The sequence below is a fragment of the Neopelma chrysocephalum genome, unplaced genomic scaffold (genome assembly GCF_003984885.1).
Source record: "Neopelma chrysocephalum unplaced genomic scaffold, ASM398488v2 Primary Assembly neopelma1_23, whole genome shotgun sequence".
Lineage (NCBI taxonomy): Eukaryota > Metazoa > Chordata > Aves > Passeriformes > Pipridae > Neopelma > Neopelma chrysocephalum.
In genome coordinates, this window is record NW_020897691.1 from 30,157,406 (window position 1) to 30,176,172 (window position 18,767).

At 35.4% G+C, this 18,767-nt stretch overlaps 1 protein-coding gene across 10 annotated transcripts in view; it reads left to right on the forward strand.

Annotated features, from left to right (window-relative positions):
- The first annotated feature begins 1,868 nt into the window (after positions 1 to 1,868).
- The window catches only part of TBC1D32 (TBC1 domain family member 32), an 85,558-nt gene continuing 68,659 nt past the window's right edge, over positions 1,869 to 18,767 (forward strand). For 2 of the 10 annotated variants that reach the window (XM_027692292.1, XM_027692296.1), the window contains exons 1-15: positions 1,869 to 1,990; positions 4,100 to 4,254; positions 7,197 to 7,358; positions 8,531 to 8,708; positions 9,284 to 9,355; positions 10,495 to 10,620; positions 11,503 to 11,581; positions 11,694 to 11,794; positions 11,881 to 11,942; positions 12,431 to 12,575; positions 13,278 to 13,337; positions 15,105 to 15,204; positions 15,473 to 15,610; positions 16,972 to 17,064; positions 17,309 to 17,451. In XM_027692292.1, coding sequence (XP_027548093.1) covers positions 1,919 to 1,990; positions 4,100 to 4,254; positions 7,197 to 7,358; positions 8,531 to 8,708; positions 9,284 to 9,355; positions 10,495 to 10,620; positions 11,503 to 11,581; positions 11,694 to 11,794; positions 11,881 to 11,942; positions 12,431 to 12,575; positions 13,278 to 13,337; positions 15,105 to 15,204; positions 15,473 to 15,610; positions 16,972 to 17,064; positions 17,309 to 17,451 — 1,686 coding nt within the window. In that variant the 5' untranslated portion in view covers positions 1,869 to 1,918. Of the gene's footprint in view, positions 1,996 to 2,017; positions 2,959 to 4,099; positions 4,255 to 7,196; positions 7,359 to 8,530; positions 8,709 to 9,283; positions 9,356 to 10,494; positions 10,621 to 11,502; positions 11,582 to 11,693; positions 11,795 to 11,880; positions 11,943 to 12,430; positions 12,576 to 13,277; positions 13,338 to 15,104; positions 15,205 to 15,472; positions 15,611 to 16,971; positions 17,065 to 17,308; positions 17,452 to 18,767 lie in introns of those variants that run through there. The other 8 variants (XM_027692258.1, XM_027692238.1, XM_027692249.1 and 5 more) reach the window with 8 other exon arrangements.

Below are 18,767 nucleotides of genomic sequence, written 5' to 3' on the forward strand. Positions count from 1 at the left end.
CACATTCTAAGAACTTGTGCATTTCTTGTTTCCTCTAAGTTTCTAAAATTATGGAAGTCAGCACTAGGACTTTCTAGCAATGTTGAAATCTTAAGAAGACTTATTTTTATCTCATGCCTTCCTGAGCTGGGGTTAGGAGCCAGGTTTTCCTGTTTGGACAACTCGGAGTGAAAATTTGGAATATTTTTACCAATGAGAAGGATGTCTTAGTGTAAGAGAGAGTGGAATTTCACCAGTGTGAAATCCACATGAGCAATTTTACAGTGACTGAAACCTCTCTCATACGACTGATCTCCATCTGTGTAAACATAATGCATTTCAGAAGTGTTGTTTACTCTGCAGTATCACTCTCACAGAGTATCTGCCTGGATGCATTGTACTGGTCATGGCAAATGGCATCTGAGCCAGCTTTGCTCATAAGAAAGGGCCCCAGCTTACAACTGCTGCAAATATGTGGCTAAAGAATCTGGGTGAAATACAGAAGGTGAAAGAGAGTAGAAAGGAATGGAAGGATTTCAGAAACACTACAGGTACCATGAGGACATCTTGCTATGATGCCACTACAAGTGCAATTTTTCTTATAGGGTGTTTTATAAGATAGGAAGGGCAGGTTAAAGTAAAGGCTCTTTGACTAAGGACTGAACACTATGTACATTGCATTTCTTTATTCCATATCAGCTATGAAACTGAGATGTTATTGCTTGAATCAGCACTTGTGAAGTGACAGAGAAATTAGAAGTGTTGTACCACAGCACCTGTAAGTAGGTATGAGGACAGAAAAGAAGCAAGCGACTCTGTTTGTTGGGAAAGAAGCGCCTGGCATGGATGAGGAATAAGATGCTATCACTTGTAGCCCATTCCAAACAGTGAATTTATGGAAGATGGGGAGACTGCATGGCCAAGCTATCAGGACTCTGGTGAGTTTACCGAAGATCTTGCAAGCAGCAGTCAACAGACAATTTTTCCAGTTTTGTTTCCTGGGTATCTGAGGGCCCTGGCCACTTCAAAGCACCGAAGAGATCAGTGTTAAAGGTACCACAACAATTCTGTTGCAACTGATCAAAATCTTGTTGCTGAGGAACAAGCAGTAAGACATGTTCATGTTGCAATTCCTGAATCATCACTTTTCGGTGGAAATACTGCCATTTACGTGCTTGGCCCCAACATGCCAGTAGTTCTACTGTGCAAGTGGATCCCCACACTAAGTTAGAGCTCTATTAATTGAAGGGGCTACAGATCCATTTAGAGGAACATATCACCATGGAGGATTAGCATTACGTGGAAGAAAGGAATATGTCATCATGGAAGCTTAGCGCTACCGACATTATCCGAATGATTAGAAAAATGTAGGAGTCAAGGATAATAATGTACAATGTATCACCTTACATGAAAGCACTGACAAACATCATTATGAGTTTTTATTATAACTAAATTCTGGATTTTTGTATCTGAACTAATAGGAAATGATTCCAAATCAAACTGCTGTTGCTGTTTTGTGTTATGCATTTATTTGTTGAACAGAAAAAAATACTATTTGCTCTTTTTTTGGTAATATTTCCTTCATCACAGGAGGAGATGAAGAGTTACAGAGCACCGAAAAATACCTCGCCATTCATTATTTTATTTATTGTTACAATCTGCTTCCCTGATGATGAAAACTGGGAATAACAGCATGACTGTATTCCTTCGATTTCAGTAGAAAACCTGGGGGCCACCACGGGCTGGACAGACAGGAGCCCTGACGCACCAGCCTGAAGACAGGGAGGCCCATGTTATCAGCAACTGAGTGTGTGGGGAGACCCTTATGGATAAACGTATCCCGGATCCACAGCTTTACCGGGACCCTCAAAGCAACACGCCGCACAACAGCGCCCTCGCGCCCCAGGCAGTGGGAGCGGGCGGGCTGCGGCCTCTCGCGATGTTACCAGGGGTCCTGCGAGACTCGGAAGCGGCCGCCGCCGTTGCCAAGGGCTGCTGCCGCCGCCGAGAGGTGATTCCCGCCGGGACGGGGGCAGGGAGTCGGGCAGGGCTAGGGAGCCGGGCAGGAGCGCGCAAGGCGACACCCCGGAGTCTGGGCGAAACCAGGAGTGCGGGGCTCCCGGGGCGGGGGGAGCGCGGCGCGGACGGCGTCAGCCGAGGCGCCCTGACGGAGCCCACCCGCGCCGTCAGCGACGGCGTGACAGGAGCACCTGGCCAGGTTTAGCTTGTGCCGACGTTTTTGAAAGAGACCAGCTGCTCTGCTCGTACGTGGGTTGCCCTAAGAATGCTGGTTGCTGCCCAGAACTGGTGCGCAGCTGAGTGACGGGCGATGAAGCTCGAGAGGGGGTAGGAATTCTCTCGCACTGCTCATATTCTGCGAACTGCTGTCCTTGTTTTGTTGCTAAAATTGCCACTTCTTTTTTTCGTTGCCCTACTCAAGCAAAGGCTTGTGTAAGGATAAACAGGCCGCTTCTGGATCGTCCCGTGGGTTGGGGGGCGGGATTTGCAGCTGTGGGGCAGTGCCGGCAAAATGAGTTTGACCTTGAAAAGACTATCTAAACTGGGTTTTGGGTAAGGTTTTTTTAGGGAGAAAACCATAATTTAAACGTTGCCAGGAAACTGAATGGGGGATATGCCTGCTGGGGAAAAAAAAACAAAGCAAAACAAACACCAGAAAACCAAACACAACAAACCACAAACCTTTACAAATGTAAGATAAGTATCTCTGTTAGTGATTACATAAATCAAGGGTTTTTAAAGCAGATATTCTCTTGATTTGTCTCTATGAATAATTTCAGTGGGGCTTTGCACCGACTGCCTTCTGGTATCTGGATAATTTGTACTTTTAAAAATGCATATTTATACCAGAATACTAAGTGATTTTTTTACCTCAGGGGTAATTGGATATTATCCAATATTAAGGTTTATATAGACCATATCCTGAGATTCTGATTTATAAGAGGACAGCAAATCAAGGGGGTAAGTATATTACAAGGAACCTGCAGTGTTTTGTTTGTTTGTTCTGAATTTAGTTTAATGCTATTTCTGGTAAGATGATTGAGTTAATATTGAGTTATGTTTGATCAAAATAAAATGTTCAGCAACTGCACCACTTATTACAGAGAACTGCTGACTTGGTGAACTATTACTTTTCATGAGAGGTAACTCCACCAGCTGGTGCTATATGGATTTGGGTTGTTTTTTGTTTTTTTGGGGGGTTTTTGTCTGAAGCTGTGATTGACTGTATTGTCTCTTCCAAGTGTGTGTATTGTTTTTTCACAGGTGCTTAGAAAGTCTTTGATTTTTTAATTAAAAAAAGTCAAAGGTCTCTACTGCAAACATATAAGTTAGAACTCCCACTGAGGGTTGAAAGTATTTCTTGGCATATAAAGATGTTTAAGCCCTTAATTTTGGTTAATTAATTAATCAAAATCAAAATCGAGCTTTTGTCTTTTTTTTGCAACCCTTGAGAATTTAACTGATTGTCTTCTGGACTTGACAGATGTTTCCATTTTCTCACTGCTTCTGCTTCTCCCAGTTTTTCCCAGTAGATGAAGTTTAATTTGACAGAACTCTGTCAGGTCACTGCAGATGATTACTACAGGGAAGTTAAACAGGTCTGATAATTCCACCTGCCCTTGCAGAAGCTGACAGCACTTTCAGTCATGGACATGGCAACAGCTCTGAATAGAGGGATCCAAAAATCAGAACTGGATGAGAAGCAGCTGAGAGACTTGTAGAGTTTTCTTATTAAGATACAGTCATTACGTCTGTAAAACTCTCCCTCCTTTTTATTTTTTTAGCCTACAGTGTAGTCTTGTGCCTGTTTGATGGGCAAATCCTCAAGCAACTACAAATAGGAGTACTCAGACTTTTCCTAATGTGATATTTCTTTTAAGAATATTGTGCTACAATTTCAGGAGTTTCATTAAAACTGATTTGATTATTTTGTTTTGTGTGAAGTTTTCCTCTCTGATCATGTCTTCTGGTAGAAAATCTCATGTTGTTGATAATAGGAAAAAATTGGTAGTTTAAGGGAATTGTGCTTTTCTTAGCATCTTGAGGGGAGGAAAACCCCTAAACTATGAGAGCTTGTTGTTCTTCTATTTGTTTTCTACAGATGTCTCACTTTACAAGTGAAGATGAAGCTCTGTTACAGTGTATGCTTAGACAGTTGCTGCAGAGCGTAAAGGAAAAAATCACTGGAGCCCCATCAGTAGAATGTGCAGAAGAGATTCTCCTGCATTTGGAGGAAACGGATGAGAATTTTCACAAGTAAAATATTTTTGCTGGTTTTAGTTTTTTGAAGAAGGTGATGTGTGCTAAACTGTATTATTTCTGGGAAACGTCTGCATTTCATATTGCTTTGCAAATATGTATGTGTTGATATATACAGATATTCCTGTCAATAATCAACTCTCAGATGATGCTAATTTAGAGAATAAAATAAATTTTGTCATTTTCTGGTTTGCATTTTTTTCCTCCACTCTTACTGTAAGAGTAATTTATGAGTGTTTATGAGAGAGGAATTTACAAAACTACCTAGCAGTCAACTGATGCATGTGCACATGTAATCTAATAATAATGGCCAGTCTTCGCGAACGAAGATTTGGGGAAAGGTCTTTTACCTTTCCAGCCTGCGCAATGGATTTTTTAGGTGCTAAATGCGCATATGAAGAGGAGGTAGAAGAAGTCCTCACTGAAGACTGTCAGTGTTTTTGACACCTGCTAGACAATATAATCTTGTTTTTCAAAATAAAGTAAATTTTCAGAAGGCTGTTTGGCTTTCATATTTGATTGTTCCATCTGGCCTATATTACTGAACATGTTTATTTTATCACATATATCATGAACATGTTTGTCTTAACTTGAACTTATCATGAACTGAACATGCTTATCTTATCTTGTTATTCTTTTAATTTATGTTTTAAATAAAGCAGAAATGTATCCCCATCACACTTCTGTTAAATCAGACTTGACTGTATGACCTCACTTACATGTGATCTAGATTTCTGCAGCGCACACTGCTCTTTACTTCCCGTGATGTTCTAACTTGATTATTTTTTTACTACATGAGAGATATTCAGAATGAATTTTATGACAAGCCAAGAGAATATTGAGCTGAAATGATGTTGAAGACATTTTAATAAGGCCCAGAGCTCTGCGATGTGACAGCTTCTGAAAAAGCTCGTTTCCTCACAGTTTTTTTCAGAAGTGGCACTACCTTCATTCTCTTAAATTTACGTAGTTTTTAACGTTGCTTTGTCAGTGGTAGAAGTTAGGTAAAATAAATAAATGAAATAGAGCTAGGGATTATCTAAAATTTCACTATAATTTTAAACTTTTGAAACTTGTGTGCATTCTGAAGATTCTTTAAAATGTATTTTAGCTCAATTTTAATTTGTATTACAAATTGTATTGGGTGATGCTTTTGTTGGCAGTCTTGTGAATTTTGAGCACCAGGTTCCTGGGTGACAAGCATGAGAATAAAAGGACTTGGTTATAAACACATCAAAGATGATGCTAATTGAAAGTTACATGTAATTTTGAAAGAAAAACATTTTTCCTTAAAAGAAGATATGTAAAATAAAAAAGCTCAAACACCAAAAACCTATGAAATTACTTCTGTCGATATTTCTTCTGAGAACGTAATAGAATAGCCAGGTTGAGGGAGTAAATTCTGCAGCTGGTGGAAACAATGCCTACATAGCTTTTTACTTTAGAACAGTGAAACAATGACATCCATTACTCTTTTCTTGTATGTTTATATTCTTATATGGAGGTCCTAAAGATATTTTCTTTTCATGAGAACAGTTTTATGTTACATTTAGTGGAAAATCAAGTGATGCTTTAAATGCAGACCACAAGCGTTACTCTCTGGTGCTGGAATATTTCTGGGGGTATTCTTGTCTTGTTCATCACCCACAGCAGTGCAGATTGGTTTTCACGGAAGGTCAGAGAGGTTCTATGGCGCTTTCTTAGTGAGGCCATTAGGAAACTTTCTCCTTGACCCTTAACCCATCCACCAAGTCTGCAAGCTCCTTGTTAGTACTGTGTGCTTTTGGTCTGTCCAGTAGTCTAGCTCAGCTTAGCATTTTGATTGGCACTGTTTCTGCCTCATACTTATTTTGACTCAGTAATTTTACCAGATTTTGAGGCCTTACTTTATCGTTCGTTCCCACTTTGATGTAGAAAAGACAGAAATTCAAGATCCTCAGAAAACTAATAAAAAGGAAAATTGAATTGAGGATTTTAAACTATATAAGTAGCATATTTTCTGTTAGATTAGAGGTTTTTTAACACCAACCCTCCTCGCGCTTCCTTTGTAAGCCCCACCAGATAAGTCTGACTTGATTCTGCATGTGAAGAAGTAGATCTGTCATTGCTGTAACACTGAATTGTTACAAAATATTTTTAAGGAGGAAGAATGATACAGAAGATCTAGACTAGGACATCAAGCAGACATAAACTTAGTGGCATGACTAGTGATGTGATTGCTCTGTATTTCAGAGTGAAGCAGTCACTGCAAAAACATATATCCTGTTTCAATACCTATAGCTAATACTGAGATGGAGGACTTGGAGAGTCTTTAGTTGGAAATCCCATATTATTCATTCCTGTTTTCACAAGTTTCTGTGAGCATCTGATCATAAGAGTCCATAAGAGTGCTAATTTCCTTACGTAATCACAGATGGCAGTTTTGTCGGTTTGACTGAGATCTTCTGCATGCTGTTATGACATGTAGAATTTCATAAGCCATAGATATGCTTATCTGCTCTAATTTATAAACTAAGTTTTCTGTGTTTCTTTTAATCTTGTGTGTATAACGCATAAATAATAATACCAGAGAGTTATACTGTAGGACAGTGATACGTACAGGATGCTCCAAGTAATGTTTCCTTTGGAATTTTAAATTTGAAATTTCCTGATATTCTGTAATTTTTGTCTACAAAACCGTACTCTTTTTTCTGAGTGGACTTTTACTATTTGGTATTGTTTCTTCCTGCAATATGCTGGTAATTACCATATTGAAGAAAATCAGACTTTAATGTGTTTTTATACATTGCTGAAGTGTACTTCTATGCAAGTCATAACCCTTGCCTTGAAGTAATAGGTCTGCTAAGAGAGGCGATAGTGAATGTTGATATCATGTTGAAAATGTTTCACGGTGAAGTCAAGGATACCTGTTACATTATAATTTTGTGTATTTCTTGCAGCTATGAGTTTGTGAAATACCTTAGGCAATATATAAAAAATACCGTGGGACCTGTGATTGAAGAAGAAACAGAAAAATATACTTCTGCTCAAAATCAGGGTGAAATATCTGGCTATGACACACTTGTCCAACATCTTACTAAGAAGACCCGCGAATCAAAAGAGTGAGTATATATATGTAATTCACAACTCTCTTTCTTCTTGATCCTAGTCATCCTTTCTCTTTTCCATAACTCATTTTGAAAAAATAAAATCTGAACCAGTAATAATTCTGAACCTGTAACAAAAGTCAGTGCTAAGCAGTTTAGATATTCCCACCTTACATTGCAATTTGTCACACTTAGTCTCACCCTGGAATTAAGGTTGTGAACTATTTCATAAAAACACTGGTAGCAAATCTGTGAAGTTTTTGAGGCATTTAAGATTTTAGCATTAGTGGTCATTTTTATGTATTGCAGAGGAAGAAAACAAAAAGACAAGGCTTTTACTTTCACCTGGAAAATAGATCTTAGGGCTACTGTTTTTCAAATTATGCTGTTTGTATCATTTTTTTTCAAAGATCAGGACCTTAGAGTTCTTGTGCTCATTAAAATTGGTAGAAGAAACTTCAATGAGCTAAATATGTCTGTATCTCATATTTTTGATTTGACAGGTAGGAGGATATTAAAGCACAATATGATAATTCATATTTTTGATGACTGGAATAAGTAGAAGTAGCCTTAAATTAAAAAAAAATAATTTGAAATAAAATATCAACATTTTACAATAGGATGTTTTCCTGAAGCATTTTTTATTTTGAATTGCTTCCCTGTGGATATTATTCAATTTATGTAAGTTAGAAAACCCCTGGTTTTGTTGAAAGAAAATTATTTTGTATGCATGTCCTGTATTCAAGATCTTGAATCAGGATGATGTGTTCTCTTCTACTTTCTACAAGAAAAATTGGATGTTGAAACTAGAAGAAACATAAACAGTAACAAAAATGAGAACTGGCTTGTTTTTTTCAGGGATAGATCCTCCCTATTGGTGGATTTATATTGTTCTTTCTTAACATCCCAGAACAGAATTATACTAGTGGTATTTCATTGAATGATTTTAGAAGGACAAAAAAAGGAATTTTATTATAATTTTAAGATACAGTTATCTGAAACATTTAAGATACATACATATTTTGTTGTGCATTTTGGATTTACAATTGGTATTCATTAATTTCTGTAAATTCAGTGAGTTTAGGTCCAATTAGCTTTATGTCATATTCAGTTATTCATGATTTAGCAATTTTTTTTATATAGTGATTTTTATGTTCTTTAATATTAAAATCATCTTTGCTTTGAAGATACCGAGAAATGATGCATGCTTTGAAGAATGTCATGATGGTTGTGGTAGAATCTTTGATTAACAAGTTTGAAGAAGATCGGATGCATAATAAGGATCTGGATAGTAAAACAAAGAAAGAACATCAGAGTGGCTATTTTACAGACAACTGTTCTGACAGTGACTCCTCGTTCAACCAAGTACAGTGTGTTTTCTCTCTTTGTTATGAAGTAAGCATGGTACTGGTAAATTGAGTGAAGATTGAGAACAGCCCTAGAAAAAGATTCATTCTTCCTATCTTCCAAGTTACCTTTCTTTCACTTGCCAACTAACCTTTAGGCAGCATATGCTAGATAAGATTAATATGAAGACCATCTGCTTTGATGTACCTATCCAAGTATTGTATAGCAAAAGATAAAATAATGGTAAAAGCACTATGTTATCTAACTTTTTGTTCTTTTAGTTTAGGAACCAAATTACATGCAGTTCATTTCCAGATTACTGCACTATGCTATATTGCTTATTGAATACAGGAAGATACAGGAAACTTTGAGTAAAGCAAAGCAAAATATGTAATGCTGATTTCACTGCGGTAAATTTAACTTTGGGCAAACAGCAGAAAACATTTTGAATGTTGACTTTATTGTTGTTACTAAAAATGTTGAAGTTCTAATTATTAAAAGTAAATTAGATATCAGAAAGACTGATGATTTTAATCTTCTGCTGTTCAGTTTAATAAAATATACTGACGATCATTTTATAATGTGTATTGCAGAGTTATGCGTTCATGAGTCAAGAACAATTGCAGCTGCTCGCAGAAAGGCTTGACCCTGTTCAGCCTAAGGAAGTGAGTTTAAAAGCAGAAATGAAATGTTAATACAAATGAATGTTTATGGCATATTGGAGAACAGACTGTATGTACATAAGAGTTGCTGTGTTAATAAGTGGAAACTTTGTTGGTTCATGTATCTTGGCTTCAGTGCAGCAATTGCTCTGCAGTGCAGTATTTCATTGTTTGTAACTGTGTGGTTCTAAAAGTAATGTTGCAGCAGGTGTCTTATTTTTTTTTAGAAGTTTATGTACTATGGATGGGCATTTTTAATTTGAAAAAAGTTGTTCTATGAGAAATAAAGTTTGTCCTGTATATGTCTCCCTTGCCCTTCTTGGTAACTTCCGTGTTGCCCTTTTAGTTACCCCTATCACAAGAGAGAGATGCCTGCTGATTTGCCAACGAGCTACTGCCAGATGGAAGGTATAAAGTCCAAGTTAGGTTTGCTTTCCTGTGGCAGTATTAATTTGTGTCTCTAACCAGCAATCAGCACCAGCTGCTGCTATTTTAGAAGCTTGGAGAAATACCAGTTTGAGCACGCTGTCTCAGTACGGTTTGTCTGGCATTGTCTGGCAGTTGAAAAAGGCATAGTAGATAGGAACTGGTATAAACATTGTGATTGAGTTTTGTTAGAAAGCCAGGTGAAAAGTCTGATGCTATTAAATATTGTTAAAATTTCATGTGGTTTGTTTTAGTAAGATAAATTACTAGAGATTACAGTTGTCTGTGAATAGAACCGTGAAAAGTTACTTAAAAATATTTAGAATACAATAGTGATGAAAATTCAGCAGTAAAAAGTAATGTCTAATAACTGTGTCCACTTCTCTTAACTGACAGATTTAGAGAGCTATATTCCCTGATAACAAAATATTTGATTACTAGAAGAAAGTAGAACGTAAACCTGGCATCCAGTATTGAAAACCTATTTAAACTGGTTTTGTTGCTTCTCCAAATGTATGGTTTTTTCCCCTCAGGGATGTAGTGTTTTGTCTAAATTGCCATTAAAAGTATAGCAGAAGATAAGTATTCTAGAATTCCTTATCTATTCTACAGCCAGGTTCTGTTCCTTCTTTCATTCCTATGAATTATATTGTAAATTTTGTATTTGAGAGGTTGCTCTGAATGGATTTATCGTGTTTGTCTTTTTACCACTTCAGGTTCGCCAAGAAGCATTGCAGATGCTGTGCTTTGCCCCCCCCTCTGATATACTGAGCTCTGAGAATTGGCCAAATCTGCGTAAGCACCTGACGATTTCTCTGTCGGATCCTGATGCAACGTTCAGTGTAAGCGAATGTTTTGTATATAGTTATCAGATATGTATCCATAGTAAAGAGTAATGAAGAGGTGTAAGAAGCTACCTATGTATTACAAGTAGTCCAGCAGGGTCCCAAGACATTTTATTATTTGTGTATGGGTCACATAAACTACTTTTTTAAGTGAAAGAACTACATGATTCCAGTAAGTCTTGGTTTAAAGGATTGCAACAGGTTTTCAATAGAATATTTAGGCACTCATTTCCATATCTTTTAATGGGAATGAAGAGGTTTGATTTTCTTATAGCAAAAAGACATGTAAAAAAATGACAAAACTATTCTGTAAAACAGTTCGTGTTAATATTTTCTGTTTAAGTCAGGCTTATGCTCTATGATGATGAGAAAATGATACATAGTAATATTACACAGGCGCTGGTAACGAAAAAAATGGCAGCTGCTTAAGCTGCTTTTAGATTATTTATTATGTCAATTAAAATTAGTTTCTTTTCTTTGAATTTTAAAATAATTACAAAATAGATAGGAAAGTTGCCCCAGCTGCTGTCATATAGTTCTCTTTCAGCTTAGTTCTACAGTTTTTTTTAAAACAGTGCTAATTGTGAGTCGCTGATGCGTAATGAAAAAGTAGAATAGTGTTCCTTGAGCTACTTCTTTGTATCTCAGCGAGGCTTTGCATTGGTGCTGTCAGTTAAAGTATTTAAGTAAAATTTCCTTTGGACTGCAGATATTTCTATGATCCCCAATTGTATATTTTTATAAAACATATTTAACATCTCTACAGATGTCTGAGTCATATGCAATATTAAGAATAATGCCACTACATATTAATTATTTTGCAATTGTAGTACACAGTTACGTGACTATTTAATATATTGCTTGCTTTTCCACCCTTAGGAGAAAATTCTTAGGTTTTATGCAAAAACCTTTTCTTCTTCGCCATTTAATATGACAAGAGAAGTCTATACAAGTTTAGGTATGTGCATTTAATTACATTTTAGACTTCATGACTCATGTAATTCCTGAAAATCAGGAATGCTTTGTCACTGTTGTCATGGAGGTAAAGTGTTTTTTTTTTTCTTTTTTAGCAAGACACTTGGAGTTGTACTTTCTTTCTGGAGAACACTCTCTTCATGTTTCAGCTGGTCTGGATGTATCTAACACAGATATAAATCGTTTACTTAAAAAGGTATAAATGAACTTTCTGTACCTTTTTTATCATTACTGAAACATCATGCAATACTTATTTTTTAATTTTAATAATTATGTTTTCAGGTTCGCCTTTTAAATGAGTACCAAAAGGAAGCACCATCTTCCTGGATTCGGCATCCAGAAAAGTATGTCACCTTCAAAACCATGTAACTGTTTCTTAATTTAATAATTTTTGACATATAATTAGACGCATGTAATTTTGGCAAAGTGTTGATTACAGGATGCACAATGGCTGGTCAGTGACAACAGGGGAAATAAAAATAGAGAGTGGGAAAATTAGAATAGGGAAGTTGCATAGTAGTCATATTAAGCTGCTTAGCTTTTGAAGTGTTCTACATACCTCTGAACAAAAAAATAATTTGTATGTTTTAAAAGTAACAAGAGTAATATTTAGCATTTACAAAAGATTTAATAATTTAGGAGATTATACATGCATGTTAGTTTTATTTATGGTACTACAAAGAATTAATATCCCTACAAGATAAAGTTAATATTGTTGATATTTATGATTTATCTGAACAAGGTTTTACAAGAAGTTTATCCTGAATATTACTGGTGGAAAGACTTATTAAATTTTTGGTTTCTGTCCATTTTTTCCTATTTGTGTCATAAGGTACATGGAAGATGTAGTGGAGAGTACCTTGTCACTTTTGTCAGTAAAACATGAGCCTAATCATCCTGCCTCACCAGATTTTTTGGGTCCCGTGTACTTCTTGGCTCTGCTAGATATCAAAGCAGTATGGTTTAAAAAGTGGACGGTAAGCAAAAAATCCCCAACTCAACAGCTTGTTCATGTCTGACATATATTTTGACAAGTCTGAGTTATGACATCACAGACCTATTCTGTCCTATACCAAGAATTGTAATTAAGAAAGTCTGAGGTTTATTTAGACATTTATTTCCACTGCTTTTTAATATTACTCTGTCCCTCAATTTCTGTTCAGTTACTAGTTTTCACAGAATTTCTGAGTATTTCCTGTGCTTTCAGTCCCTTTGGTATAATTGACTGACAGCCATCAAAAGATACAAGTAGTTTTCTGGAAGAAGTGATGAGCAGGAAAGTACAGATATATATGACACACTGCACACAACTTGCTAGCTTCCAGTGGATATTGGAGCTTTTTGCAGCCTACCATGTATAAAGTTATAACTTAGGATTTACATGGGAATGTCAAAACACGTGGTTTAGCATTTCAGTGTAGTTATTGGTTTTCTGTTTTACTGAATGTTCTACTACACTTTTTTCTAATGTAGTAATTTTTTTGTCATCTGAAACGAACTGCAAACAAAAGACTCAGTTGAGTATAATACTGATTTGCATGAGCTGGAGTTCAATACATTGAATATGTATTGTGCACAGGATCCCTAACAGAAAAGAATCAGAGATCAAAATGTCTACCTTTTAGTTTAAAAAGCAAAACACGTTTGCACTTGACATTGCATCTTCTTTGTCATTTAAGCATGCATATTACAGCAGAAGAGTGGTACTTAGGCTTTTGGAAAAGAAATATAAATCCTTGGTAAGTACTTCTCTTAATATACTTTATTGATTATATATTCTATATATATTCTATAAATAAAATTTACTGATAAAAAAAGGAATAATGGCTTCAAACTGTAAGAGGGTAGATTTAAATTAGTTATTAGGAAGAACTTCTTTGCTGTGACGGTGAGGAGCTACTGGAACAGGTTGCCCAGTGAAGCTGTAAATGTCCCATCCCTAGCAGTGTTCAAGGGCAGGTTGGATGGGGCTTTGAGCAACCTGGTCTAGTGAACAGTGTCCCTGTCCCTGCTTATGTGACGGTTTGGAACTAAATGATTTGTAACGTCCCTTGTAGCCCAGACCATTCTATGATTCTATGATTTAGCAAGGCAAATTTACTTGCAACTTACTCTTCTTTTACACAATGTGGTTGGAACAAACGTTTTTCCTTTTTTTCTGTCCCATGTTTGTCTTTCCTTAAATGAATGATTGCAAATGCAGAGAAGGGTATGTGACCAGCATATTTATATCAGGTGTTTAAGTAGGATTATTATTGATTAGTTTGTTATGTTGCATTCGTATTTAGAATTATTAGAATTAGAGTTATTTCCAAAAATGCATAAAAATGGGAAATGGTAAATGAAAAAATATCATAAATACTCTGCTCTACTTGGATTTTTGATAGAAAGAGACTAAAAAAACCACAATTGTGTTCTTTGAGTTGTGATATGAAGCACTAAGGATTCAAAATGTCAGCAAGATAAATCAAGCTGGGAAAATATATTCAGTAATATAGATGTTAATCCTGTGAAATATTTTGTATGGGCAGATCTCTACACTGGGATGGAAATGACTTTTTTTTCAATAAGACAAATATGGATACGAGATCCGTTCATATAGAAAGGACTTTACCTATTTTTTGTAAAATCTTGTAATACAAATATAATGTAAAACATATGGGACTGATAAAACCTTAAGATGGGAGAAAAGGATACAGACAACTATAAAAGACCTTTATTTTGTTTGTCAGTATACATAGAACAGAGCATAGAATAAAGCACGTTCCATGCAACAAAGAGTTTATAATAGAAAGTCCATGAGCAGAGTAGTCTAATCTAATATGTAAGCACAGGGTAAACATCTGATTAAGTTTGGGGTTTTTTCTTATTGTGCTTGTCTGTATATTTTACTTACACTTGTGAATAAATCTTGACAGCTGGACACTGTAATAAATTTAAGTGTCCTTCTCAGATCATAAGAAAACAGAAGAAATGAACTTAATGCCAGCTGAAACTAGAACAATATGCTTTGTGTTTCCTTGCTAAAACCATGCTTATAATTTTTAAACTTTTATATAACTTGATTAGATTATAATGGTATGATAATGATACACCACTTCTGCAAAGAGAAGTAATATCACTGTCAGCACCCAGCAACCAAACTTACAGTTTAGCAAGTGTATTCAAGACAGAGTTTTTCTCTGTGGAAAATGAAAATCTTCCATAGTAATGACAATATGGAAATCACAGATTGCTGTTGGCTTCTCAAACCACTTGCGTATTCTCTGTATTCTTTTTCATAGATTGTCTTAATGCTTGTCATGTGATGATAATAATAATGTTAGTGTATTTTAATACCCTTTAAAACTTTACCTCCTGTTGGCTAATCCATACAAAGCACCAAAATATGAGGTCATTGAAGTGGATATTTAAGTTCTTGTGTTAAAGGACAGTACTTGCATAAAGAGGGAATGAGTTTATTGTAAAATATCAAGTAGTTTATTATTTTGTGCTTTATTCCACAGATTAATGCAGCTGTCCAGCAATGTCTTGATTATTTTGAATTTTGCAAGGCAGAAGTTAATAAAAGTTCCAAAGTCAGCGGCTTCTTCCAGCAGCACTACAGTGAGTATCTTTGCATGTATTGCATAATATGCATATATATCCACATTCTTGTCTTTGAGCATGCTCCCTCGAGAGGAAGACATTGCGTCCATTGTTTTTCTTCCCAAAATCTTGTATGACTGTCTTTTGAGAGGACGGTAGTAGCAGTGGTTAGTTACTTAAGCTGTCTTTATATACGAAATGATCCACCTGTGTTGCAGGTAGTAGCTAGGTGCTGTAAAGGAAACTGAAAGAGTAAATTTCTAATTTTTTTGCTTTATTGTTAAAGGTGATAAGCAGAATTTTTCTTACACTGGACAAGAATTGCAGTACATCTATTTTGTTCATTCACTGTGCCTCTTAGGAAGATTGTTGATCTATAAGGAAGGCCAGAATCTCTTTCCAGTACAGCTGAAAAATAAAAAAGGTAAGGGGAGGGTTGAGGAAAATGGAACCTGTTGAGAAACACTTTATCCATACTTGATATATGTTTTCATTCCAATGTTGTGGACATTGTAGAACAACATTCTGTTCAATTTTGTGCCTGGAAACTTTCATAAAGATGGTATAGGTAATTTTGAGCACCTACATAGTTTTTTAATCTTTGATGGATATGGTTGAGTAGATCATTTATGTATTTAATATATTAATATATTAAAATTTATATTAAATATTTAATATATTAATTTCATGTTGAAGGACAGTTGGATCAGTGTGTAAGTGTGCATAATATTTCTGTCAAACCAGTTGATGTAATTGGTTGGAAGAGAGACATGTCCAGGGACCAAAACTGTTTTTCATGTGTCAAACAAAATCAGTATTTCAAGCTAATTACAAATTGAAAACAAGTGCTCTGAGTTTAACCTATTAATTAAGATAAAATAAAGGTAGAAGAATAGTTTGGTACCCATGGAGCAGAGGTGTTAATAAGGACAGAAGATATGAGATGGAAGAGCCCTCATACATCCAGAAAGTCTACATAGAGTGATACATTGTGCAAGTATGTGAGGGCACCTGTAGTATTCCATTACTTTAGTATCTCTATTACTTCAGTGTAGAATTCAAAACTTTACTGGATACTAATTCTGAGCCTTCCCTTTTGTCCCTCTGGTTTGAGGATCAGAACTTGATAGATCCAGTGTAGAGCAGTTATAAGAAACATCTACTCATATAGTGCTTTTATCGTTTATGGATTATCTGTATAACACCATTGAAGCAGGGATCCATGGATGGTGGTTGCTGCTTTTCTCTCCCCTACAAATGTAACAGTCTTGCTACTTGTCTTCTTAATAGTGTCCTCAACTTCATAGATAGCAACTATTTACTCACAAGTTGTCTGATTTATTAGCATTATTAGATTAAACTTGGAACAATAGTTCCCAACTTGCATTTAGCTACATTTGTTGGGTTTGTTTCAGACCTGAGGAGGAGTTGTCTGTCAGCCTGTCTTTTTTCCAGTTGTTTCAGCTAATCTAAGAGTAAGATAATGCTTTTTTTCTACGGCCACCTATACTGACCATTCTCAAATATTGGCTCACATTTGTTTCAGTGAAAGACATTGTAAAATTTCAATTGGCTAAACTGAGAGTCGAGATCAAGGCTTGTAAGTTGATCATGAAATACTTGATGGAGTCCCAGGGACATGCATGTCCTTTACTTTATTACTTGTACATAGTTGATTTCCTCAATACAGCAAAACGTTCTTTACAAAATCCATTTTAGTTGGAAAATTAAAGTAATACTTTAATTTTCAGATTAATTTCCTATGATTTGTTTTTTTTTTAATAGATAGTGTATCCATAACCGATATGTTGGTATTATTTACTCAGCTTATTTATTACTCTCCAAGTTACCCAAAGACAGCTTTGACAGCACATACAGGTAAATGCTTTTTTTTCATTATATGCTAATATATGTAATTATAATGAGGCATGGGATAACTTATTTTGCAATTTTTGTGTCTGTTATTTGTACATATTTTTCTTTTCCTTTCCTTCCTTACCCTTCCTTCCTCCCTCTGTGTTAAATCAGTGCTTAATGAAATTGTAGTTCAGAAGCAACTACATAAACCATATAGATATTTATGTAAGTTAAAATATAAATAAATATTTCTTGTGTTCACCAGACAGTTATTCTCCAGAAGGTCTTGTTATGGAGATTCTTCAGGTTTTTTGTGATCAAACAGGATGTGTGGCTGAATGTTTATATACAGATGCAGTGATAGATGCCCTACTTCATCCTGTTCAAAGTTTGCTGAGTGACACAGAGGTTTGTAGTAATCTTCCAGGAAATTTTTACATGTATAGAATATTGTCATTTTTCTGTGTAGATTTATTTACTCACATGGTATGGTAGCTTCTGTGATATTTTCTACATTAGCTATTGTAGTATGCATTAACTAACTTAAGCTGTCATTATGATTGATCTGACAAACTTGGTTTTCTTCAAGTCTTGTGAATGGTACCAAAAATTATACTGTAGTGAGACTATACAAAAATATTGCTTAATTTTTTTTATTGGTTTTGGTTTTTCTTCTGTCATTTGTAATATTTCTTGGATGAAATTTGCTTTACCAGCTATTTGAAAGGCAACCTATTTTTATTTTTAAATTCAGTTGGCAATTTGAAGTTAAGTGTTCTCAATAAGTATTATATGTAAAATATATAATTCTTTATGGGAAACTACTATTTTCTGAATTGATAAAAGGAAGAGGGGTTTTTTCTGTTCTTTTTTTTTAAACTCTTCTGTAAGAATTATAAACATATTGGGAAACATTGTCTGTCTCTAGGTGGTTGAAAATCTAGTTATAGTCTCAGTCTGTCCTGTTGCTTTTGTTTTGACTGAGATGATTTAATTGATCTAGGTGACTGTAAGTCTCAAGACAGGCTGTGGGTCTGAAATGCCCATGGAGGAGCCTGAGCTATCTTACATGAGACTTTGACAGAAATTATTGGCTGAGAAGTTTTGAATTTACATCCTAAAACTCAGTTTGGGTCCTGAACTTAAATATCTCATCTAGGTTCTTAAAGTTGAATTTTGTCAATATCCTTCTGCTGACTTTTTCAGTACAGTTTATTTTCCAGAACAGATTCTTCATATTAAATCCTGAAAATATTTTTACCTATATAGAAATATTCCGGTGCTCTTTCAAAAGCGTAAATAACCAGTTACAAGTACATATTTTAAAGTATGTATTTCTCTAAATCTTAAAACTATAGTCCTGTAAAAACTTGATCATGCCAATAACTTAACTCTTCTGTGGACTCTTCTGTACTGAATACAGTAGCATTACTTATACATTTTATATAAGGCTAACTATGGATGCTTTTGCAAGACTAACACATAATGTTGTGTAGTTTTTACTGTACATAGCAAAAATGTAGTGGAGATTTTTTTTAAGTACAAAAAATGACCAAGCCTGCACGTGCTTTGAACATTGATAGCTAAATCTGAAAACAGTACTAAGGCAATACTTCATTGATTTGCTGTCATGGAGGCCTGTGTAATACCCCAGGCAGTCTTTGTGGTCACATGATATTCTAAAGTGTATACAACTCTCTATCTTCTTTATTATACATTAGTAG